General features: G+C 43.0%; 2 protein-coding genes across 11 annotated transcripts in view; one reads left to right on the forward strand and one right to left on the reverse strand.

Annotated features, from left to right (window-relative positions):
• LOC139582255 (interphotoreceptor matrix proteoglycan 2-like) overlaps positions 1-8,871 on the forward strand; it is a 32,661-nt gene extending 23,790 nt beyond the window's left edge. Inside the window, exons 13-15 of the mRNA XM_071412243.1 lie at positions 134-344; positions 6,914-6,991; positions 7,645-8,871. Coding sequence (XP_071268344.1) covers positions 134-344; positions 6,914-6,974 — 272 coding nt within the window. The 3' untranslated portion in view covers positions 6,975-6,991; positions 7,645-8,871. The remainder of the gene's footprint in view (positions 1-133; positions 345-6,913; positions 6,992-7,644) is intronic.
• The window catches only part of LOC139582257 (unconventional myosin-VI-like), a 95,717-nt gene continuing 78,818 nt past the window's right edge, over positions 8,336-25,234 (reverse strand). The window contains exons 26-36 of one of the 10 annotated variants that reach the window (XM_071412244.1): positions 24,615-24,823; positions 23,925-24,003; positions 20,037-20,197; positions 19,844-19,885; positions 19,346-19,384; positions 18,025-18,063; positions 16,191-16,297; positions 14,879-15,019; positions 12,740-12,766; positions 10,680-10,898; positions 8,336-10,547 (exon numbers count right to left, since the gene is read on the reverse strand). In XM_071412244.1, the coding sequence (XP_071268345.1) occupies positions 10,348-10,547; positions 10,680-10,898; positions 12,740-12,766; positions 14,879-15,019; positions 16,191-16,297; positions 18,025-18,063; positions 19,346-19,384; positions 19,844-19,885; positions 20,037-20,197; positions 23,925-24,003; positions 24,615-24,823 (1,263 nt within the window). In that variant the 3' untranslated portion in view covers positions 8,336-10,347. The remainder of the gene's footprint in view (positions 10,548-10,679; positions 10,899-12,739; positions 12,767-14,878; positions 15,020-16,190; positions 16,298-18,024; positions 18,064-19,345; positions 19,385-19,843; positions 19,886-20,036; positions 20,198-23,924; positions 24,004-24,614; positions 24,824-25,234) is intronic. The other 9 variants (XM_071412249.1, XM_071412247.1, XM_071412246.1 and 6 more) reach the window with 9 other exon arrangements.

The following is a 25,234-nucleotide window of genomic DNA, read 5'->3' on the forward strand; positions in this document are numbered from 1 at the left end:
TCAAACACTTTTGACTACCTCCCTGAGAAAAAAAACATCATTAAAAAAGGAGGAGAAGACAGCTTCACAGCTTCTTCGGTATTTCATGGAAACTGATCCTATCATTTCCCCCTTCCTCATCCTTTTTGAACAGCTGATCAAGCAGATGCCTGTAAGTTCTTGGCGTGCAACGACTTCTCTCACTGTGTGGTGAATCGATGGTCCAGGGAGGCTGAATGTCTCTGTAACCCGGGGTACATGGCTATGGACGGCCTGCCCTGTCAGAGTATCTGTGTCCTGCAGCCTGACTACTGCCAGAACGGGGGCCATTGTGAGATAGTACCAGGGCATGGAGCCACTTGCAGGTACCGTAGAATACTTCAACTATCTGAACATATAGGAAACATTGCAGTATGCTTCTATACATGTACAAAGATTTGTATTAAACCATACATTTTTACTGCTACCTAATATTCATAATATCCATGGTCATCACTTGTTTCTCTCACCCGTTACATTGTTCTACTTATGTTGTTTACTTAAAGTGTTGCGAGGAAAGCAACACAACTTTTCTGCTTGTCTGGGGATTCGAGGGCTTCATCCCGACAAGGAACCAGTTAACCCACCCACACAGACCTAGACTTGCCATCTCCCATTAACACAGTGTACATCCAAAATGGCAACCTAATCCGTATATAGTACTAATCTAGCTCCTAGACCAGACAGCACCACAAACCGTCAACAATATCAAGTCTTAGACAATCTAAAGGTTAAAACGTTATTTAGCTTTCCTGTAATCTTATTGTAACTAGTTTATGATTTCTCAGGTCAAAGATAAAGAGCAATTTTGTCTCAGCAAATCTATGAAACATTTTTATTTAGACATTTTGAATGTCTTGAGATGCAGCATCTCGTTTTCAAGGGTGTGTCCCCCCAATAAAAGGTAACACTTTACTTGACACCTAGCGTCATAACAGTCAGAACCATGTCATAACAGCTGACATATGTTTCATGATCATGAAACATATTTAGACCTGTTGTGACATAGTACAAGTCGAATGTTTGGACACCACTACTCATTCAAGGGTGTTTATTTATTTGAACTATTTTCTACATTGTAGAATAATAGTGAAGACATCAAAACTATGAAATGACACATATGGAATCATGTAGTAACAAGTGTTAAACAAAATCAAAATCAATTTTAAATTTGAGATTCTTCAAAGTAGCCATCCTTTGCCTTGATGACAGCTTTGCACACTCTTGGCATTCTCGCAACCAGCTTCATGAGCAATGCTTTTCCAACTGTCTTGAAGGAGTTCCCACATATGCTGAGCACTTGTTGGCTGCTTTTCCTTTACTCTGCGGTCCATCTCATCCCAAACGGGTTGCGGTCGGGTGATTGTGGAGGCCAGGTCATCTGACACAGCACTCCATCACTCTTCTCCTTCATCAAATAGCCCTTACACAGGCTGGAGGTGCATTTTGGGTCAATGTCTTGTTGAAAAACAAATGATAGTCCCACTAAGCCCAAACCAGATGGGATGGCGTATCGCTGCAGAATGCTGTGGTAGCCATGCTGGTTAAGTGTGCCTTGAATTCTAAATAAATCACTGACAGTGTCACCAGCAAAGCACCATCACACATCCTCCATTCTTCACAGTAGGAACCACAAATGTGGAGATCATCCGTTCACCTACTCCACGTCTCAAAGACACAGCGGTTGGAACCAAAAATCTCAAATTTGGACACATCAGACCAAAAGGACAGATTTCCACCAGTCTAATGTCCATTGCTCGTGTTTCTCAGCCCAAGCAAATCTCTTCCTCTTATTGATGTCCTTTAGTAGTGGTTTCTTTGCAGCAATTCAACCATGAAGGCCTGATTCACAGTCTCCTCTCAACAGTTGATGTGTCTGTTACTTGAACTAATTTATTTGGGCTGCCATTTCTGAGGCTGATAACTCTAATGAATTTATCCTCTGCAGAAAAGGTAACTCTGGGTCTTCCTTTACTGTGGCGGTCCTCATGAGAGCCAGTTTCATCATAGCGATTGATGTTTTTTGCGACTGCACTTGAACAAACTTTCAAAGTTGACTGACCTTCATGTCTTAAAGTAATGATGGACTGTTATTTCCCTTTGCTTATTTGAGCTGTTCTTGCCATAATATGGACTATCTTCTATTTAGCTCCCCGTCCCTTGTCACAACACAACTGATTGGCTCAAATGCATTAAACTTTTACAAGGCACACCTGTTAATTGAAATGCATTCCAGGTGATTCCTCATGAAGCTGGTTGAGAATGACAAGATGTGTAGAAATGCTGTCATCAAGGCAAAGGGTGCCTACTTTGAAGAATCTCAAATATATTTTGATTTGTTTAACAAATGTGTTTTTACTACACAATTCCGTATTTATTTAATCATTTTGATGTCTTCACTATTATTCCACAATGTAGAAAACAGTAAAATAAAAATGTTTTTACTGGAATGAGTAGGTGTGGCCAAACTTTTGACTGGTACTATATATTGTGTTATTTTATGGCTGATTATGACATCAACATAAGAGTGCCCAAAGAAAACCTACCACACAAGGCAAAACATTTTATTACACCATAGCCTACTTGTCCACAGTATTTTTTATACACTGCTCACAAAAATAAAGGGAACACTAAAATAACACATCCTAGATCTGAATGAATGAAATATTCTTATTAAATACTTTTTTCTTTACATAGTTGAATGTGCTGACAACAAAATCACACAAAAATTATCAATGGAAATCAAATTTATCAACCCATGGAGGTCTGGATTTGGAGTCACACTACAGGCTGATCCAACTTTGATGTAATGTCCTCAAAACAAGTCAAAATGAGGCTCAGTAGTGTGTGTGGCCTCCACGTGCCTGTATGACCTCCCTACAACGCCTGGGCATGCTCCTGATGAGGTGGCGGATGGTCTCCTGAGAGATCTCCTCCCAGACCTGGTCTAAAGCATCCGCCAACTCCTGGACAGTCTGTGGTGCAACGTGGCGTTGGTGGATGGAGCGAGACAGGATGTCCCAGATGTGCTCAATTGGATTCAGGTCTGGGGAACGGGCGGGCCAGTCCATAGCATCAATGGCTTCCTCTTGCAGGAACTGCTGACACACTCCAGCCACATGAGGTCTAGCATTGTCTTGCATTAGGAGGAACCCAGGGCCAACCGCACCAGCATATGGTCTCACAAGGGGTCTGAGGATCTCATCTCGGTACCTAATGGCAGTCAGGCTACCTCTGGCGAGCACATGGAGGGCTGTGCGGCCCCCCCAAAGAAATGCCACCCCACACCATGACTGACCCACCGCCAAACCGGTCATGCTGGAGGATGTTGCAGGCAGCAGAACGTTCTCCACGGCGTCTCCAGACTCTGTCACGTCTGTCACATGTGCGTGTGAACCTGCATTCATCTGTGAAGAGCACAGGGCGCCAGTGGCGAATTTGCCAATCTTGGTGTTCTCTGGCAAATGCCAAACGTCCGCACGGTGTTGGGCTGTAAGCACAACCCCCACCTGTGGACGTCGGGCCCTCATACCACCCTCATGGAGTCTGTTTCTGACCGTTTGAGCAGACACATGCACATTTGTGGCCTGCTGGAGGTCATTTTGCAAGGCTCTGGCAGTGCTCCTCCTTGCACAAAGGCGGAGGTAGCGGTCCTGCTGCTGGGTTGTTGCCCTCCTACGGCCTCCTCCACGTCTCCTGATGTACTGGCCTGTCTCCTGGTAGCGCCTCCATGCTCTGGACACTACGCTGACAGACACAGCAAACCTTCTTGCCACAGCTCGCATTGATGTGCCATCCTGGATGAACTGCACTACCTGAGCCACTTGTGTGGGTTGTAGACTCCGTCTCATGCTACCACTAGAGTGAGAGCACCGCCAGCATTCAAAAGTGACCAAAACATCAGCCAGGAAGCATAGGAACTGAGAAGTGGTCTGTGGTCACCACCTGCAGAATCACTCCTTTTTTGGGGGTGTCTTGCTAATTGCCAATAAATTTCCACCTTTTGTCTATTCCATTTGCACAACAGCATGTGAAATTTATTGTCAATCAGTGTTGCTTCCTAAGTGGACAGTTTGATTTCACAGAAGTGTGATTGACTTGGAGTTACATTGTGTTGTTTAAGTGTTCCCTTTATTTTTTTGAGCAGTGTATATAACATTTTCTGAAACTGACCATATTAAGTAATCATTGTAATTGCACACACATTAATGTCAGATGCACCTACCCCAATGCTCTGTTGCTGATGACTGAGATGAATACAAAATCATATTTCAGGAGCAGGACAACACACCCTCTTTTATGATTATGATGGCCATAATGCTTCATGACAGTGTCATGAAGTGCATTTTTCTTAGGTACCATGTTAATCTGTACAAACAACAGTACGCAAGTATAAACACCATGGAACCACGCAGCCGTCATACCGCTCAGGAAGGAGACGCGTTGTCTCCTAGAGATGAATGTACTTTTGTGCGAAAAGTGCAAATCAAATCCAGAACAGCAGCAAAGGAACTTGTGAAGATGCTGTAGGAAACAGGTACAAAAGTATCTATATCCACAGTAAAACGAGTACTATATCGACATAACCCGAAAGGCCGCTCAGCAAGGAAGAAGCCACTGCTCCAAAACCGCCATAAAAAAGCCAGACTATGGTTTGCAACTGCACATGGGGACAAAGATCATACTTTTTGGCCATAATGACCCTCGTTATGTTTGAAGGAAAACAGGGGAGGATTGCAAACCAAAGAACATCATCCCAACCGTGAAGCACAGTGGTGGCAGCATCATGTTGTGGGGGTGCTTTGCTGCAGGAGGGACTGGAAGTAAAATTATGGTGGATATATTGAAGCAACATGTCAAGACATCAGTCAGGAAGTTAAAGCTTGGTTGCAAATGGGTCTTCCAAATGGACAATGACCCCAAGCATACTTTCAAAGTCAAGGTATTGGAGGGGCCATCACAAAGCCCTGAACTCAATCCTATAAAAAATGTGTGGGCAGAACTGAAAAAGCGTTCGCCAGCAAGGAGGCCTACAAACCTGACTCCGTTACACCAGCTCTGTCAGGAGTAATGGGCCAAAATTCACCCAACTTGTGGGAAGCTTGTGGAAGGCTACCTGAAACGTTTGACCCAAGTTCAACAATTTAAAGGCAATGCTACCAAATACTAATTGGCTGTATGTAAACTTCTGACCCACTGGGAATGTGATGAAAGAAATCAAAGTTGAAATAAATCACTCTACTATTATCCTGACAGATCACATTCTTAAAATATAGTGGTGATCCTAACTGACCTAAGACAGGGAATTTTTACTAGGATTACATGTCAGGAATTGTGAAAAACTGAGTTTAAATGTATTTGGCAGAGGTATATGTAACCTTCCGACTTCAACAGTATACATATTTACAAATATCTTAATGGAGATGTTTCTATTAGTTATAAACAAACAGTTAACATTTGAAGGAGAGCTTTCTTAAATTCACTCATTTTAATGCCTTGATTTCTATAGGTAAATTATTCCAGTCAGTTGCGCCTTTGTATCTGAAAGATCTTACTCCAACCTCGCAATGTACCCTTGGAATGTGGAATTGCTGCTGTTGTCGAAAGGAGTAGTGCGAGTCTTGTGAAGTTAGGTGTCCCTTAATATATACAAGGAAATTTAAGTTGATACACTTAAAAAATAAATTGGTACCAATGCAGTCATCTCCTGTTTGGGAGTAACAGACAATTTAGTTATTCATACATTGTGCAATGTGTCTTATAAACGGCATCCAAGAAAGAATCCGCAAAGATTGTTATAAATGACATCTAATTCGTAAAGTAAGGTCTCGGTTGTGTTTTGATAGACGTCACCATAGTAACCCAACTGATGCTTCCCATCCTAGACTAAGGTATTTTTAATGGATACAATAAAACTATTCTTACAGTAGATCTGTATAGTAACCCAAGCTTATGCCTTCCAAAAGATAATTCAGCATCTATCCTCAAAGCCATATATTTCAAACTATCAACAGTTTCAAGCGGTGTTCCGTCACATTTTGAAATTGCCTGCTGTGGAGTTTATTCTTTGGCATGTACTAAACAGCATATAGGACTTTGTTTGATTTAAAACCAAAGTGTTAATATCATCTTGGAGTGTTGCTTGGATCTGCAAAATATTTTAACCTGATGTATGGAGAGCTCTGTAATAGCATATGTGAACATGTGTATTCTGACAAATGAGGCAATTCAATTATGAAAAGGGGTGCCAATACTGAGTCTTGAGGTACACACGAGTCCAAGAAGTTGTGATGTGTCTTATGAAAACAAAAGACACGGATGGAACCAGTTTAATTTTTTTTTTGTGAAACCAATGTTTATTCTATTAAGATAGAATAATCAAATGCTTTAAAAAAAAGTTATTTTTTAAATTTTAAATTTTAATTTTTTTAAATGGCACCAGTTAGTTTGCCTTGGTCAGATGAAAAAGGTATATCATTAGTATGTTTCACTAATGCTGTAGTTGTTGAATGGTTGGGTCTAAAGCCAGATTGAAATTAAATGTATCTAGTACTGATACATTAGGGAATGTATTAATTTCTCAAAGACGGTTGCTATTGAACAGCAATTTAGGCCTACAATCAGGATATATTTGAAAATGATTGGTAAAGTAAAGTACTTTGTTTTTGCCAAGAGGATACTGCACCATATTTAACTCAGTGTCATTCCATCTCACAGGTCTTTATAATGTACATTAGAACCTCCTGACTAATACGTCTTCTTTACAGAAAAACCTCGTTGTGCTTCACCCCATGTGACTTTGCCCCTTGGGATTATGTATAGTGGCAATTGTTTTATTTTTTGCTACTTCATTTGCTCGTTTTGTCTCAATATCAGTTTTGTTATTCTTTTGTAGATACCCAGAAAAGTATACATCTTCCAGGCCTGACGAATTAAGTACACCGAGTGTTGAATGACAACACTACGTATTGAGGTAAGGACTTGTTAGGTCATTTGTTTTCTCTGGACAACTTTTGGACTTTTATTTTAACTCCATTTCTGACCCAGACAGAGAATGTCAAGGTATCAAATTACATTAAATCGCAACAAAAAAGCGAATCAAACCATGACATAATTATTATTCAAACTGGTCCATTATATTTTTGCTAGTTTACGGGTGGAGCTCAAATTGATTTAGAGCAGAGTGCATTTCTACAGACACACAAACACTTCACACAGACAAACTAAACCTACCAAAGGGAAGGCTTATCGCATGTTATTCACCTCTTGATGGAGTAGAGGCGGATTCTCAAGCCTGTTAATGAGCAGAAGCCGTTGTTGCTTTCAGAATGTAGGCTTTGTCGGTAGTCTGGCTTTGTGATTAGTCTGGCCTTCTTTGATCCTCTTTCCGGGTCAGTGTTATTTTGTTGTTGAGGAACTGGGTCAAATTGAATTAAGAGTTAAATGAAAGGAAACAGAATGCAGAATTGAGTTTGGCTAACTTTCATTCAAAAGATAATACAATTCAAAGCATCAGATTTGGGATTATACAGTATGCCAGTTAGATGAATGATATACATTTTAGCTTGCATGCACTGTACACAGTCTTTGTGAAAGGTAACACTGGAATCTGTTTCTCTTTTTTAGACTTGGCAACTGCAGAAGAGACACGGGAATGTTAATAAACGACAGCTAATCGCAGATGCAGATCACGGACTATGTTGTGATTGCAGAAAGACATTGACCTGTTGGCTACTGATGGACAGACAGGCACTCAGCCAGACAACCCCTTCATTTGACCTTTCCAAAGCCTGTGTTTTACCAGAAAGGATACTCCCATTTTCTGTCAAACAGACATTCAGGCGAACTCTGTGGACAGCCGTACTCGATCATTGTCATTTGTTCACTGATGACTCAGGAACGACAGATGAATGTCAAACGGATGTGGTCATTTTGCTATGGCATCCCAGGACAGCTAACTGCTTTTATACATATGTGCTGACATTTATTTTAGTAGTGAAAGTGTTAATGTAAAATGCCAGATGAAAAGTTACAAGAAATGTTTTCCTCATAATGAGGTACTTATGCTGCAGCGTTGTATAGGGAATAACACATACTGTACACCTGTGTGGGTGATGTATCATTAACATCTGTCTCTGTAATAATGTAATGGTGTTTCCTCGGTGTTGTAAAACTACTGTTCTGTACACGTCGGGGAAATGAATTGCTCACCATCTTCAATAGGGCTTTTTTAAAACTATTTCCTCACAGAACGATCTGTATTTTTTGTTGCTGTAGCATTGAGTAACAGAACGTAAAACACGAGGAGCAATATCAGTTGAGTGAAAGAATGTGTTTATTTCAACAGTTAGAGATCAGCATTAGAAAAAAAAGTGACAGTGAAAAGGCAGTATTTGAGGAATGATTGTAACGCGTGGAGACACACACAGAGCATATCGAAGCCAGTCAGTAATTGGTTGTACATTTCAAGAGATATTCCAGGAGACCACACAGTACAGTAGTATACTCTGGTGTTCAAAGTCATAAATAAATACTTAGATCTAAACTGAAGAAGACATGCCTCAGACACGAGCGCATAGATCTCATGCATTCAAACAACCACGACGTCGCCTTTTCGCTTGTGCAGAGCGTCAAAGGGAATGAGAAGGAGCGCTAGAAAACAAACTCCAGACTAACAAAATCAGCCTTACCTGAAGAGAGTAGTTCTAGTCTCACAAGAGATTGTCTCTAAAACACACAGTACTGTACATGACAAAGGCTGTCCTTCTCCTTGTAGCTTTGTTTGGAGGAATTATTGCTTCATTTTAAAGTAGTTTTTTTTTTTTTCAAGAAACATGAGTCATGTGCCCAAACCCTTTGATTTTAGAGTAGAAAGATTTTTTGAAAATAAGTGTACATTCCTGTAGAAACATTAATCTCTTTGTATCATACACTTATAGAAAATATTCTGTACGTAAGTGTCTATTGCAATATGAGATGATATATCCAGGAGAGGGAAGACTAGCTGACTACTGTATCTGAGCTTGAGGTCTTCTTGACCCCTCCAACTTCATTTCTCCATTCAGTTCTGCTCCCATACACACATTTGGTCCAACAGTATGACTTGAATGCTATTTTGAAATCCTAGAGTATCTCAAGATTTGTATGGTTCACTTCTGGTAATCCACATCATAAATTAAATTTGATTAGCACAATATTTGGAATATCATAGCCTTGTGTGGACAACATGAAACAATGCATTTCAATTTCAACCATGTGGCTTTAGGAATGAATGGTTGGGGAACGTGAAAATGAAAATATCTTTCTTTAGCTTTCTTTCGTTCTTTCTCTCATTAGCATACCTAAATCACACAAACAAAAAGTAAAGACTGAAGGAACAAAATCGACTCAAATTACATTCCGTCTGAAAGCCAGAGGTGAAAAAAATAAAAAGTTTACAGTATTATCAAATATAATAATTTGAAATGAATGTGATTTGATGTGCAGTTACTGAAAATAATCCTTAGAAGAACCTGACGCTCAAGTATAACTGCCTCACATGAGAGAACAGCGAGATCATCATCACCCCGCCACCACCACCCCCAGAATGCGTTGAAGCCCATTTCCACCCATGGATCAAACATCTCTGTTGTGCAAGTATTGTCCTGTAATAACTACATGAACAGAAAGTATTGGTTTACGTGAGATCATCAAAAAGCTGTTATTAAGACTGCAGAGAGACAAAACGATGAGACGTCAGGTTAAACCACCAACACAGTAATAAACATCTACGATTTAATACTCTTAAAACTCTTATTTGGAGGCGCAGCTTTGAAAACAGTCCCTACTTTCAGCAAATGACCCTGTTAAAGTAGTTTTTTAAATTTTTATAAGGCCTCGTAGTTAAAGTAACAGGAATATTAAAGAAAAACATCACATTTGCTCAAGAAACAAAACTAGATGTAATTAGTGTCCGATTACTCTGCATAGGTTCACTGCAAATTCCCCTGCTCCCACCAACAAATAATAATCAACAAGAAAATTGAAAGCCGTCAAGACCAACATGAAGGAGAAAAAAAAAGGACAATGAACAAAAAGCAGTTCACTTATGACTTGAGTACCTCCAGTCAAAACATGGTACAGTATGCTTGAATGCCCGCCGTGTTAGGTACAGTAGCTAAATGCATTCTTCCCTTTGCTGTAGTGAGATAGAGGCCTGTGGTTTGGGACAGGGTGGAAGTTTCCCCTAGGTACAGATCTAGGATCAGCTTCCCCAATCCTAACCATTAGTGGGGGAAATGAAAAACTGACCCAGGATCAGTGAGTTGGGGGAAACTCACCCTACACCTTTTACTTGAGGAGGCTCTGCAGCATGGCTGTGGCGTAGGTGGGGCGGGCCTGTCGGCTCTCGATAGCGCTCCGGAGGTACTGGATGCCCCCGCAGCGCTCCCAGATCTCCTCAAACTGCCGGGGCAGGATCTCAGCTCCCCTCTTCCTTGTCAGGCCTGTTTCCTCCAGGCTCAGTTCACACATCTCCATGTCATCTTTCCCTACAGACACACAGAGAAAACAGCAAAACAAGAGTTTTATGAGGCAGTAACAGTATGAATAGACCAGACAGGCACATGCACGCACACAAAGAACCCCCCCCAACTCCCCCCTGGGTCAGGTTGCTGACTGACCTGCCACCAGCAGGATGGGTTGCTTGTCCGGATGCAGCTCCATCTGCCTGGCGATCCAGGGCCCGTCAAAGTGGGCGTACCACCAGCCCTTCTTCTTGTTCTGGGGGTCCTTGTACTGGTCCCCAGGCCGGATGAAGGGGATGCGGAAGTAGCGCTGCTGCCTGTTCATGGCCACCTCATGCTGCCTGGCTGGGATGGGCGGGGCTGGGTTCGCCTGGGCTGTTGGGGAAGGAGTTAGTTAGAGAGGCTAATGATGCTGGCTGATTGCAATGGCAACAGAAACCAATAGGGATGGGAAGGAACAGGAACCAATAGGAATGAAAACAGGAACCAGTAGGAATGGGAAGGAACAGCAAGAACCAATAGGGATGCTGGGACTGCGTTGCTGCTAGAGCTGGGGGGGGGGGGGGGGGAGGTATTAGCAGAGAGCAAATCAGTGACAAGCGGCATGTCAGATGTTTGTTACAGAGCCTGCTCCTATCAAAACATAAAGAACATACATTTGCATATTCTACGCAAAATGGAGCACAAATAAATAAGGGAATACATAGGCCAAGTGATTGAAAGGGGTGGGAGGCTCTATGGAGAAAAGGACCAGGGAAAGACGGGGGGTGCAGTAGCCTCAGTCCTGTTGACAGGCATGGTACAGTACATATTTTCCTTTAGTTTAGAGCAACCTCTCCCTGATGATTCACTGCCACCAAACAAAACGGATCCATTACTAAAAGGTGAGAAAGTCGAAAAGGTTGTGACGTTAACTATGAGGATGACACTTTGAATCCAACACCATTGCGGTACTATTAACTAGAGACAAACAATGGCCGCCCACTCATTCCCAACACCTTTCAGAGAGTCCTTCCCTCGTATAAACAGTTGATTTTGTCCAGAGAGAAAGCTTGCAAAAGCTGCAACCGAGAGAGACTGACAGAATTTTTGGGGGGGCGTTTGTTCCAATGACGTGTATACAACCTCTATATGTGAATACACATCATTGCTTTTGACCAAACTCCTTGACAGACGCACTATATGTGAATACTTTTCGTTGCAAGGATGTCCGTCTATTTGTACGGCCAGCTACTCATTGTCTGATGCACTTCAGTGAATGAGAGGGTCTGAACTGACAGGAAAAGGAGAGAATATACAGTAGATGTGCACCCAACAATCTCCAAGGTATAAGTACGTGTTGTGTAGCAAATCCCCTGCTTTCTGCTCAACTGCTAGGTTTCTCTTCCAATCAACAGGCAGACGTGTTACGCTGTCATACTCCCCCAAAAAACGATGAGACAGAAACCCACAGTTTCCCAAATGGCACCCTATTCCCTTTCTAGTGCTCTACATTTACGTCATTTAGCAGACGCTCTTATCCAGAGCAATTTTTTTTACCTAGTCGGCTCAGGGATTAGAAACCGGCGACCTTTCGGCCTGCTGGCCCAAAAGTAGTGCACCATCTACGGAATAAGGTCCCATTTGGGAGGCGGGCACACATCCATCCAAACACCAGTTAGCCTAAGTGCCCTGAATGATTTTAGCTCCAATTGTCAGCATAGCCACATAACATTTGCAGCAACATCAATAACAGCAGCCATTGTAACCCTTTGAAATCTCTTTGTGCCCATCCTCATTCTCTATCAGCTCGAGTTCGACATTTCAAAACACCATCCAAGTAAAAACACTGCCGTGTAAAAAAACGAGAAGTCTGTAGTATCTCATACAATAGCCTACACTTGCAAAGAATTCCAGGTGCACTTAGTGAACACCCCTTAATAATCTTCTTCTGTTATAAAATAACATGCACACCAAAGACGATTACATTTAGAAAGAAACCAGTTGCTGTAAGATTCCTCACGCCATCACCAAGGTTACGTCCCAAATGGCACCCCATTTCCTATATAGTGCACTGCTGTTGACCAGAGCCTTATCCCAAAACAGAAACCCTTCCACACAGACGAGTAGTGACCACCACACACACACAGCACTCCCCTCCATTTCCCCATGGTTAATAGAGGGCTTAGCACTGGGCTGAGGTTAGTGGTGCTACTACATCACGGAGAACCACTTACGTGCTTGTCTCACATGAGGTGCGAGATCTGAAAGTAAACATGCCAGGTTACACTTACAAACAACACATGCAGTATGACACAGGTATTAAACAAATCAACATGCAAGACAATATAATGGAACTTCCTAGAAAGACGAGGCTATTTTGAGCCGATCACTAATATCAATGCCTCTTCTTCATAGATATTAATGATAGCGCCATTACCATGTCTTTACATGCGTTTACTGTAGCCATGGCCTAAATGGATGAGACCATAGGCATGGAAGTACAGGGAAGGCCATTCTACTGTACATGGTCATTCACAAGCAAAATCATTAGATTGTAGGTTACATTATGCTTGGAGCCTGAAAATATGAGAGCTCTCCTCAGCCTCTGGCTTGTTAATGTGTCAGAGAGCAGTAGGCAATGGTAAATCTAAGAGCTGGAGGTAGTGCTATAGGTCCTGGCGACATTGTGTTTGTTGTTGCTATTTTCACAGCCGTTATTATGAGCGCAATAGCTGGCGGTGGCGGGAAAGGGCTGGGTTTTGATGAATAAACAAGTTGTGGTTGTGACGAGGGCTTGGCCACTCACTAGCCAATCATGGCGTTCCATGCCTTAATACCGCATGCGCTATGGATAGGCTACTTGGCTAATGCATGGCCAGGATAAGATTGACACCAGATGCATTGCTGTTGAACCAGCTTTTGTTATAGTAGGGTAAGGGTAGCCTACTAAGGGTTCGTTTTTTTTTTTAAATAAACAAAACAGAAAATAACAAATGTTTTTAAATACTAATGTCACCGGATTATCTTATCTCTCGTTCCATGATGGGCAATTAGTCTACATGGAGGGGTTTTATGCACATCCAAAATAATAATAACAGGCGCTGGCTAAAATAATGTAATAGCCTACATAGATTAAAAATAAGGGATGTCCACTCACAGTTTTGCTGCTGCCAAACTTGATCTTTGAATAAAGCTTTGGTGATAAAGATTTATTTCTAAGAAGTCTCACAATCCAAACCATTTATCGATAGTCTTGACTACTTAGCGAAAGCATTGGACATTACACACAAAAAACAGCTTTCATTTAGAGGGGAGGACATGTCTGGTTTTTAATCAAATGAAACAAAATGGGGGGGAAAAGTTTTTTTAAATAGGAGATTCACGGGCAGAAAGCACATCTCTTGCTCCATGTGTATATGGGCACTATGCATCATGGCTGGATAGGCCGAGCTTCTGCTGTCAAAATCCATGCCATAACCAACCGCGTTACCGCCAAGACCAGCTTTCGGTTGGTTCTTAAAATATCCCCACCAGCGCATACAGAAAACAACATTGGCGCACGTTTTTAAGGACACAAATCAGATATTGCTACCCCTCCAACCTCAGCGCAAGCGAGCTCATATAAGACAGGTAAAATTACCAATCCTGGCGCCAGGGTTTGAAAATAGAAGAGCGTCGGGATTTAACAGGTCGAAATCGCAAACAAGCACGCGTTTGACAATAGCGCTGTCTTAACGCCAGACGAAAATAGAACCCTAAGTGAGAGGAGGAGAGGTGGGGGGCTGGGCATAGCTACAGATATATGTAATTCTATGGGGGCTGTGTACGTGGTATGTAGTCCAAGCAGTTGTCTAACAAACAGCACATACAAAGTGGATCTGCAATCTGCCAAACAGGAAAAATAGCTGTTTGTTGTCATGGCGACTCCACGTTTTGTACATGGAAAGGACCCATTTGTGGCTCACAGAGCGAGACAGCATGGGGTTCAATGGAGAACAATAAGAGAGAAGGTCAGGCTGGAGGATGAGAGCAGCCACCAACAGGATGTGTCCCAAATGGCACCATATTCCCTAGATACTGCACTACTTTTGAACACGGCCCACATGGGTTCGGTCAAAAGTAGTGCACTATGTAGAGAATAGGACGCCATTTGAGATGCAACCACAGTATCAGTATTGCAGTAGAATATATCAGTAGGGGACTAGAGGTCTGATACTGGGAGCAGAATAAAAAAAAAATGTATGCTTCCAAATCACGACTATCACAGCATGGAAAGAGACCCATAATAAGACGCCTACATTGATGTTGTACTGTGTAACACTGTCTGAAAGACCCTGTGGGTTGGGGACGCGGTGGCCTGTGGGGTCCCTTACCGTAGTCGGTGACTGATTTGGGGGCCCTCTGCTCAGTGTTGCCGGTGTCGTTGCCACGCTTCTTGTTCTTTGACTTCCAGGCGTGGTAGACCTTCAGCCGGCGGTGGAACTCCTCTCGGCAGGCAGCCAGCAACTCAATGTCTGTGGGTGGAGAGGGAGGGGGGGGGAAGAGGTATTAGAGCATGGCAAGTTCTAAAGTCTACCAGCACCACAAAGGACAGAGCTACACACAGAGATGGAGGACTACCAACAGAGAGACGATAGCTACAGCTAAAAGACTTTCATTACTTCCACAACAATTCAAAAGACATAAAATGATAAAAGACAAGACAGCATGATGGGTTTGTCTTTCTATGTCTTCATAAAATTCTAAAACAATTGCTGCTAGGGTTAAAATGCATTTAAACTGTCATCAGCAGACCCGCTAAGTGCCTTGGTAAAGTTGAATTCACAAAGATGGCTCCCTACCTACCAGATAAATGAGTCATTTCACTGTCAAAAAGGTCTCCCTGTAATGGGCACACTACTTAATATCAGCATGCTTGATTGTTTTGTGAATACTTTCAATACAAATGCGTCAGCAACCCCAGATACCCCATTGTTGGGCATTTTTGGTAGCACATAAGACACAGGACTTGGGGAGCAGCGAATGAATGAGTCTGCGTCCAAAATGAAAGCCTATTCCAGGGTTCCCCAATAAGGCCGGGGGTGACGTAACTTCACCCCACCTCCCCATTTTTTTTTTTTTATGTTATAGTTGTTGGACATAAGACTAAAATCCCCAGGAAATCAGCGTAGTGTTTTTAATTTAGGAAATCTGTTCGAATATTCAAGCGCGTAAATCAATAATCAAGGTTTGAAATTATTATGTTTTGGTCAAATACCATACCCGTTTTGGCTTCTTATGGTCAATTTGCAGTATACAAATTATTTATAACCATCTGCTCAACTACAAAAAATGTCCCACGGATGAATGTAATGGAGGATCCCTGCCCTACATAGTGCACAACATTTGACCACTGGTACCCCACTGTTCTACCAAATGATAGAAGAATGACTTTCATGTACAAAAAAGTGATCAAATAATAACGTAGGCATTAATAAATAACCATAGAGCAAGTTAAAGCTGTAGAATCACAATTCACTTTTAGACCGAAGCCAACCAGGCTCAGAAAACAGTTTGACAGTTCAATATTGCATAAGGTTCGTTAGGAGTGACAGTCTCTCAGCAAAATGTCCCAGTCAAGATTCTTAACGTAAAAATGTCAGAGTCGAGTTTCTAAATGAGCTTCAACATGGCTAACTTTCTTACCACAGGATGTGTTAATGGCGTCCCTCAGTTCAGCATACTTCCACTTGCTGAGCTCGTACTTCTTGGTGCCAGCAGCAGCAGCTTTGGTGGCCTGAACCTGTGGGCCTCTGGCAGCACAGAAACAATCAAGACAGTGGGATTACAACCAAAACCAGAGCACGCTCCGGGGTGAAGTTTCCCCCTAGGTACAGATGTAGGATCGGCATACGCTCCCCCAATCCTTAACCATCAGTGGGAAAAATTCTAAACTGACCCAAGATCAGCGTCTAGGGGCAACTTCACCCGGCACCAGTGGAGCAAGAATGACAGGATCCATAACGAGAGAGATCAAAGGTCATAATCACATGATGACATATTGCGATTTTCATTGGAGGAGTTGGGAGCAGGATGATGTGGGGTGAAATGTGAAGTTTGTCAGGTGAACTGCAGCTAGACAAGAGAAATTTAACAACCCCACACCAGTAACACAGACTATTCACAACCCAACTGTATGGAGATGGAACGGCTCATAGGAGCAGGAGCCTATCTCCTGTTTCTGTAGCGTGAGGCAGCTCGATGGGCAACTACACCTCCTGGACAGGATGTTAGTCTATCACAGGGCCTCTCTCATACTTTTTCTCCTTAATGCGGAGTGCCAAACAGACACACATCGGATCCCATGTTTACAGTCTTTGGTATAACTCGGCTGGGAATCGAACTCCCAACCTTCCAATCTCAGGCAGGACACTAACCACAAGGCCACTGAATTGGTCATGGAGCTGCTCCAGTACTGCTTTATTCTGTTGAACAGCCATTTAAGCACTGTATGGGACGGTTTCCCTGACACAGATTAAGGACTAGGCTTAATCCGTGTCGGGGAAATTGGTCCTGTGTGTCGTTCAACTCTCCAGCTGTGTGGCTGTTTCTTGCTAGTCTGATCTGTCGTCTCCTCCTCCTCCTCCTCCTGCTAACTGCTGACAGGGCTAATTACATCCTGGCTGGGATTTGCCCCTTTTAGACTCTCTGGATCTGAGGCTGGAACGGGCCTTGGGCCACGCTCTAATCCTATTGGCTGACTGAGCCACTGAGCCTCTCCAACCAGGGGATCGTGCCTCGCACCGTTGGCGGCTATTCCGGGTACCCAGAAGCACGCAGCCCCATCGACCTTGGGCCAGCAGGCCGGGGCACCTTCTGATCCCACTTCCTGTGGCCATGTGTCGCAATGGGGCGTAGTGGGAGGCGGCTTGAACCAATTAGTAAACAGACAACGTAACAGTGCTTGCTGGGTGTGTAGTCGAAGGGCTCCAGCAAACATCTCTCATTCAGTCATTCTGACGGCTGGCCACATGGCGTCAGCTGATTGGGATCCCAATAAAGAAGAGCTCTACTACAGTGCAACATCAGCGGGCCAGGAATCAGGATGTGGCTGACTTGTATAATGTGTGAGTAACTATAATAGTTGGAACAAACATATGACGAGGCCCCGTTGTAGAAGAGTGAGTCTCACCATTATTTACTTACCAGTAGCAAAAGCTAGCTAAAGTTTAGTGATTGTCTGAGATTTAACAACTTAAAGATTTAACAACTTAAAGATTTAACAGCCGACACCCCGGCTGATTTGAAAACCAATCATCCATCCATTTGCATGGTGGGGAGCCCTACCCAATTGTGTAGGAATACTCAACAATCGTTAATTGAGTGGAATTATGAAGAATTAGCCTAAATTAAGATGATACATCTCTACTAAGAAGATTAGTATTGATATGCAGAATAACACGTTTTGATTCAGAGATTTGGAGTGATCGTAACGATTACCTGAGATTTCATTCATAGAATTTAAAGGATTTCTACCCACCTAGACAGAAGCTCAGACATTTCCTTGGCCATTTCCTCCCTAAAAAGGACATGATGAGCCCAGCATAATAAGAGTTAGAACCACTTACAATACCAGCCAACTGTCACATTGATTGCAGTTGTAAGACAGGAGAGAGAAAGAAGGCGTGTAAAGAGAGAAAAGGTGTGTGTGCATGTGCAGCCAGGAATATAAATGCACTCTCCCTCCCTCCCTAACTGGAACACTGGCTGGTTTACTGGTCACTGAATCTGAGCAGGTCTCACATTGTAGCGTGACATAGAGGCTGATCAGGCGGACAGTAGCCTAGCGGTTCAGAGCGTTGGGCCAGTAACCGGAAAGTCGCTGGTTTGAATCCCTGAGCCGACTATGTGGGAAAAAAAATCTATGTGCCCTTGAGCAAAGCACTTAACCCTAATTGCTCCCGTACGTCACTCTGGATAACCGTCTAAATGACTCAAATATAAATCTGTGTGTGTGTGTGAGATCCTTTCCGCATGAGGCCGTGTGAACAGCCCCAGAGCTCAGCATGTGAACTGTTGCAGCTATAAACAGAAACGCTTAGCTACACTTGCAAATCTGTGTACGTGACCAACAAACTTTGATTTGATCTACAGGGCCACTGATTAAACTCACCACTCTGATGTTCTCACTCCTGTTGTTTTAAAGGATGAAAAAAGAAAATAACGTAGCGCTTCTCTTCCCGGTTTGCACACTCTCAGGTGACGCAAACTGAGAGAACGTGTACATTCTAATATCTATGCTCTGCCTAGAACATGTATAACTGTGTTTCAAAGCAATTTCTTATTACCGAATGAGAGAGCGTATTTCCAAAGAAATCTTTTCAAATTGACAGGAACAGTGGCTTGTAAAAGAGAGTAACCATGTGGCAAATCCATTATGACCCTTCAAAACACCATTTCAGAGTGCACATAAGCATGTCTTTGATTCACAACGTGACACATCCATCAAAACGTAGGTTAGTGAGTTGGTGCAGTTCAGGGGCTTGTGGGAATGCTGTGGGGAGCAGAGGTCTAGTTGGCAGATGCTGCTACAGCACACGGTGGAATAGATTAGTAATATCAAGATAACGGTCAGTGCAGTCAGCCTAGCCGTTGCTTTTCCCACAATGCATTCTTTTCAGCCTCGAGGCTAAAAAAAAAAGAACAAAAAGCATGCAAAAGACGTGCAGATCCTTATAGTTCATAAATAGAAAACATATACCGTGTGATATTCTACGTGCACCTCGTCTGAATTTAAAAGAAGTGCAAGTGTGCTGAAGGTGTATTTGCACAGCGAAGGTGATGTTTAAAAAGGAACCTACATGGACATGCCCTTGAGCTTTTGCGATCCACCAGCTCCACTGCAACAAGAGAATGATGAGGATTACAACCGTACACAATACAGGAGCCAACGGGGAACTGGAAGAAAAGGTTCTTCCTTTTCCTCTTTCTTTGATTGGTTAAAAAGGACTGATCATTCCTCTGGCAATAATTTGAAAATAAAAATGGACTTGATTTGATAGAGTGACCTCAGTCATGTCTGGGAATCAAATTCAGAGGTCAAATTCCTGGTACACGTAAATGTACTTGGTGAATGAAGGCGAGTCTGAATCAAAAGTCACCACTAACAGAAGTCGAATTAGTATTTGGTTTAAATATCATACTTAGCCTAGCATCAATCAATGGCTGTGTCTGCATGTAAGACGCATGGTTGGTTGGTTAAGCTGGCAGATTGCTACAGCATGCAGGGTAGTTATGCTTCACTGGTCAGGTTAAGGTTGGACGGGGGGGGGGGGGGGGGTTAAATCTTGGTGTCTTACGTAGCGCTCTCTGGGGATGATGGAACACCTGAGGTGCCGTTACTGGGAGAAGAGAGGAAGAGAAGAGATTGGTTAGGCAGGCCTAGAGACGGTCGGAGTCTCTCCCCAGGTCCAAAGTCCTCATTAAGCCCCATCTCCGCTTCGCATCAGAGGGTTACAGATGGTCTATGGAGGTGTGTTAGTGAGCTGTTACCTGCGCAGGCCTGCGTCGTTCTGGCTCTCCTCTGGGATGAGTTCAGCCTCGCTCTGGGCGATCCTCATGGCCAGCTCCCTGTCGCGTCTCTCCTGCTCCAGGATGTTCTGGCGCAGCGCCTCCTCCTCTCGCTCAGCCTCCAGCTGAACATCCATCTCCGCCTGCAGAGACCGTTTAGTTTAATATACACACACACACACACACACACACACTGTAGTATGTTAGCTAGCTACCTAACGTTAGTTGGCTACTATACTTATACATCAAACTTGTCAGTATATTAACTATAGGATATCTAACTACCCAATGTTTATTGACTTGATTATTACCATCATTCTTAGCTTAGCTAAATGGTATAGTCCTGGTGCGTTCTCAATGGACATTCGGGTGCTTTCGTTAATTCAAATGACTAGTTTGCGATTTCGGGTGTGTTCTTAAATTCAATCTGGAGTGCCAGAGTGCGCTCGTAAATTCAGAGCGTTTGTCAGATTGTAAATTTGGAGTGTTTCGCGCTCAGAGCGCACACTGGACACTCCAGATTGAATTTAAGAACACACCCGAAATCGCAAACTAGTCATTTGAATTAACGAAAGCACCCGAATGTCCATTGAGAACGCACCAGGACTATACCATTTAGCTAAGCTAAGAATGATGGTAATAATCAAGTCAATAAACATTGGGTAGTTAGATATCCTATAGTTAATATACTGACAAGTTTGATGTATAAGTATAGTAGCCAACTAACGTTAGGTAGCTAGCTAACAGAGTATCATTACAGCAGTATGTACCTATGTGGTTCATAAGGACAGCGTTGCTAACAAATTGTCAGCCAATATAACGTGTAAGGTAACTTACTTGAAAAGTTATTACATTGTTCAACATTTTCTTAACATTCGTCATAATTAGTTAAAGCAATGAATTTGTATTCGCTCTTGTACTTCGACGGCACATTTTCCGCTATTTTCTTCAAATCTCAAAACGAAGGGGCCCTGAATTGCATTATGGGCCTTAAAGTACGGAAATAGTGTCCTCTGTGTGTATACTTCATATTTTGCCAAATTTAGTATGACATTGGGGAACTTTTGGCATACTAACTATATCCATACTATGACCAATAAGCATACTATATACTCAATTCACGTCACACGTACTGTAGTATGGTTAGTATGAGTATTCAAACACAGCTATAGCCTCACAGTTCATGTAGCCTAGCCCATAGGCCTATATGTTTTGATAAGGTTTGTATCACAACTAAAGTGGCCAAATAACTTCTTAAAATTAAGTACAAATCCGCTTCATATGGGGTGTAAAGCCTGACAGACATGCATACATAAGCAGCGCATGAGTTTCAAGTTTGGGGAAGATAATTTTCACCATAAAAATGCACCTTTATAATAAAAGCATGACATGCATAATCACATTTGCGTCACTTTTGATAATGGTGTTCTCCCGCTAATGGAACATAAGCGCTTATAGCCTACTGCCATGTGTGCATTGCTGCGCTTATAATGTGAAGAAATAGCCTAGTAAATTTATCAATTTTCAGCTAAATGTTCTGATCTGTTGCATCAGTCACATTGCATTTTTTGATACTAGTGGTTGTATTAATTTGAGATCCATTGCAACCCACAACTGTCCCAGACTATGTTTGGAATATTTATTTCTCGCAAAGAATAAAATAGGTCAACTTTTGTACTATGGGGGATAGTAGACTGACATAGGCTAGTGATTTTGCTGTTCGTAAAGGCCTACTCATCTTGTAGGCTGAAGTAAATGTGGACAGTTCTTTCAATATCTTCAATATGCACCTCGGAATTGGATAAGGACACATGCGGTTGCGTCCCCGATGTGTCTGTCTTCACTTGTAGCCTGTGAGAAAGACCCGATCATGTGATGGAGAGCCATGTGAGTGAGAGGTGCTTCGGAGCTCGCAGCACTCAGGGAGAACGGCACAACGTAGCACTCTGGGCAAAGGGTACTGCCCGCAAAAGGCATGGATTTTTTAGGGTGCATTACGGCCACACGGGATGCCACAGTGAAATTCTAGGCATTCTCAAGTGCTTGTCAAATTGTGAATGAGAGACTAATGAAGTGTGTACAGCCTGCGCTTGTCTTTCAAGCGACTTTTTTCAAATCATCATTAGAGTCGCATTATGCAGCCTTACAATGTATTACAATTCAAAACATATAGCCCAACATTTGTAGAACAACCAGTGTTACATTAATAACTCTAAACAAAGAAATAGGTACTCCTATATGCTAACTGCTCAACACAGAATAGCCGCATGTGCGCACTCTCAGAACAAAGCTGAATAAAATAAAGGATATTTTCTCCAAACGATTTAAGCAAATCTTGTCTGCTAAATTAACTAGTGTAGCCCACAGCCATTTTGGCATTGCCAGATCAGGACCTAACATAAGGACAACTCAGAGTATGGTATTCTGTTCTTCTGAAATAGACTCTTCCTATCATGTTTCTTTAGACCTCTCTAAAATCCAGTATATCCAGTATAGTATTCCAGTTGAAGCTCGCATCCGCTACAAGACCATGGTGCTTGCCTACGGAGCTGTGAGGGGAACGGCACCTCCGTACCTTCAGGCTCTGATCAGGCCCTACACCCAAACAAGGGCACTGCGTTCATCCACCTCTGGCCTGCTCGCCTCCCTACCTCTGAGGAAGTACAGTTCCCGCTCAGCCCAGTCAAAACTGTTCGCTGCTCTGGCACCCCAATGGTGGAACAAACTCCCTCACGACGCCAGGTCAGCGGAGTCAATCACCACCTTCCGGAGACACCTGAAACCCCACCTCTTTAAGGAATACCTAGGATAGGATAAAGTAATCCTTCTAACCCCCCCCCCCCTTAAAAGAGTTAGATGCACTATTGTAAAGTGGTTGTTCCACTGGATATCATAAGGTGAATGCACCAATTTGTAAGTCGCTCTGGATAAGAGCGTCTGCTAAATGACTTAAATGTAAATGTAAATGTAAAATAAATGATGGATTTATTGTGAAGGTGTAGGCTATATTACATGGATTTATTAATTAAAATGTAGATGTAGTTCCAAAGGTCTGCATCAGTGGCTTATAGGCCAGGATATGCTAAATGTGTTTATGTTAATTAAATGGTCAATTACCGTGAGACCGACAGTTATTTGCTTGACAAATCACCAGCTGATGAAATTTCGTGACCGTCACAGCCCTGTGTTTCATTTCATTCCTCCCAAAACTCAAACATCTGCAGTGTAAATCATGCATATTCATACCAATGCGTACACGGAAGCCAAATGTGATGTTGATGGGGTATCTAAAGGTTAAAACGGCTGTTTGAGTAAGCACCAACCCTGTCCCTGGCTTAGGGTGGGCTCTAGGCCAGAAACTGATTTAAGAGTGCAGTTTTCAGCAATAAAAGCTAAAAAGCCTGTAGATTATCCAGGGTCAGATCTCTGGTGCGCTTTCGTGCTATCCCTCTTCAGATGGACAACATGGGGAGCCAGATGGACAGTATATAAACATCAGAAGTCTAACCATCTCCACGGAACTGGAGTGAGTGGGTGTAGAGAGCTAGTCAGTGAGTTCGAGAGAGAGGGAGGAGAGTGAGTTCGAGAGAGAGAGGAGAGTGAGTTCGAGAGAGGGAGGAGAGCAAACTCGTGAGCTCCCTGGAGAGAGCTCAAGCGCGCACCAGGTGGGAGAATGCAGAGAGAGAGAAAGAGCGAGAGAGAGAGAAAGCTCACGAGAGAGAGAAGAGAGTTGGAGGTGGGGGAGAAGAGCAGCACAGAAGTTTGAGGGAGTTTATCTGCCAGAGAACATTAAGTTAAGCATTGTACTACGCCCTGCGAAAGACATTGACAAGGAGAAACCAACAATGGAAGAAGAACACTGTCACTAACCTGAAGCTTCCTCTCCTCTTCTTCTCTCTTCTTCCGCTCCTCTTCCTCATGTTTTCTCTTCAGCTCCATCTCTGCTTTCCTGAGGAAGAGGGAGAATAAGAAAGGCTGTTAGGGTCTGGTGTCACAGCGAGTCATAAAGGTTGAACTTCATAATCAATACTGTAACATACAGCAGCTCCTCAGTACTAGTCAAGCTCATACAGTCTGTAGATCAATACTTTATCCATCCTGGTAGGACACTGCTACAGAATTAAGGGAGGTGAAACATGAATCAATTCAATTGGATCCAACCAATAAATAATCCCTGGATTAAATCCAACCTACAGTAAGTGACCACTGGAAGAGCCCTGATAATTGCATTACGACATCTATGACTTTATCAAGGTCCTCTGACATGGTCATGCTCAAAGTGCCTCAGCAGTAGGTAGGCCTAATTATTAGACCATTTCCATGACGGTGCCCTTCAGTTAGCAGGCATATAAAGTTGGCAGAGTCGTCGGATGTCCATAAAGTTGGTAGTCGTCTCTAATGCCTTAAATTAGGATCTAGTGACAGATACAATAGGCCATTAGTTCTGCTTAAGGGTTTTATACACCAATGAAAAGAGGGGAGGACACTAAGCATGACTAATGTATCTGACAACCTCTGCTCTCTTTTCATCCCTCCATCTCTCCATCCCCCTCCACTCACAGGCGCCTGTCCTCTTCTTCCTGCTTGCGGCGCTGCTCCTCCTCCTCCCTCCTATTCTTCTCTCTCTCCATCTCTTCCTGGATCTTCTTCAGCCGCTCCTTCTCTTCCTCCTCCTTCTTCTTGTTCTGCATGGCGGTCAGCAGTTGCTCTGACCGGGTCACTAGGGCCTGGTACTCGTGGTCGATGTCCATGCGGGTCATGACTGTAGTCTGAGGAGAGAGTGGAGTCCCGTGAAAAAGGCATCAGCCAAAGTTTTATTGAATTCAGTAAAGACTAAGTAAGAACAAACATGGGGTCCAGTATCCACCCAATCTCTACATTGAAGGGGGAGTAGGACATCGGTACAGGTAAGGTGTGAGACAGAGATTTCATTTTACCCTCGAAACCAAACACAAACAAATACACAATGCATATATTAAGCCACTCCTCTCCATTATTTTGTATGAAATTGAGCAAAATCGTGGCGCGTGTTGGGAAAGCACTTCAGCTTTGCTGGCTCAATCGAATTGGCTATTGAAGGGTCTAATTAGCCCCTACACACTTAATTTTCACTCCCTCAGCTTTGGGACACTTTCGCAAATGGAGGGCCGAGAGGAAGGGACTGGTTTGGGATTCAGCAA

Source organism: Salvelinus alpinus, chromosome 8, assembly GCF_045679555.1.
Source record: "Salvelinus alpinus chromosome 8, SLU_Salpinus.1, whole genome shotgun sequence".
Taxonomy (NCBI): Eukaryota; Metazoa; Chordata; class Actinopteri; order Salmoniformes; family Salmonidae; genus Salvelinus; species Salvelinus alpinus.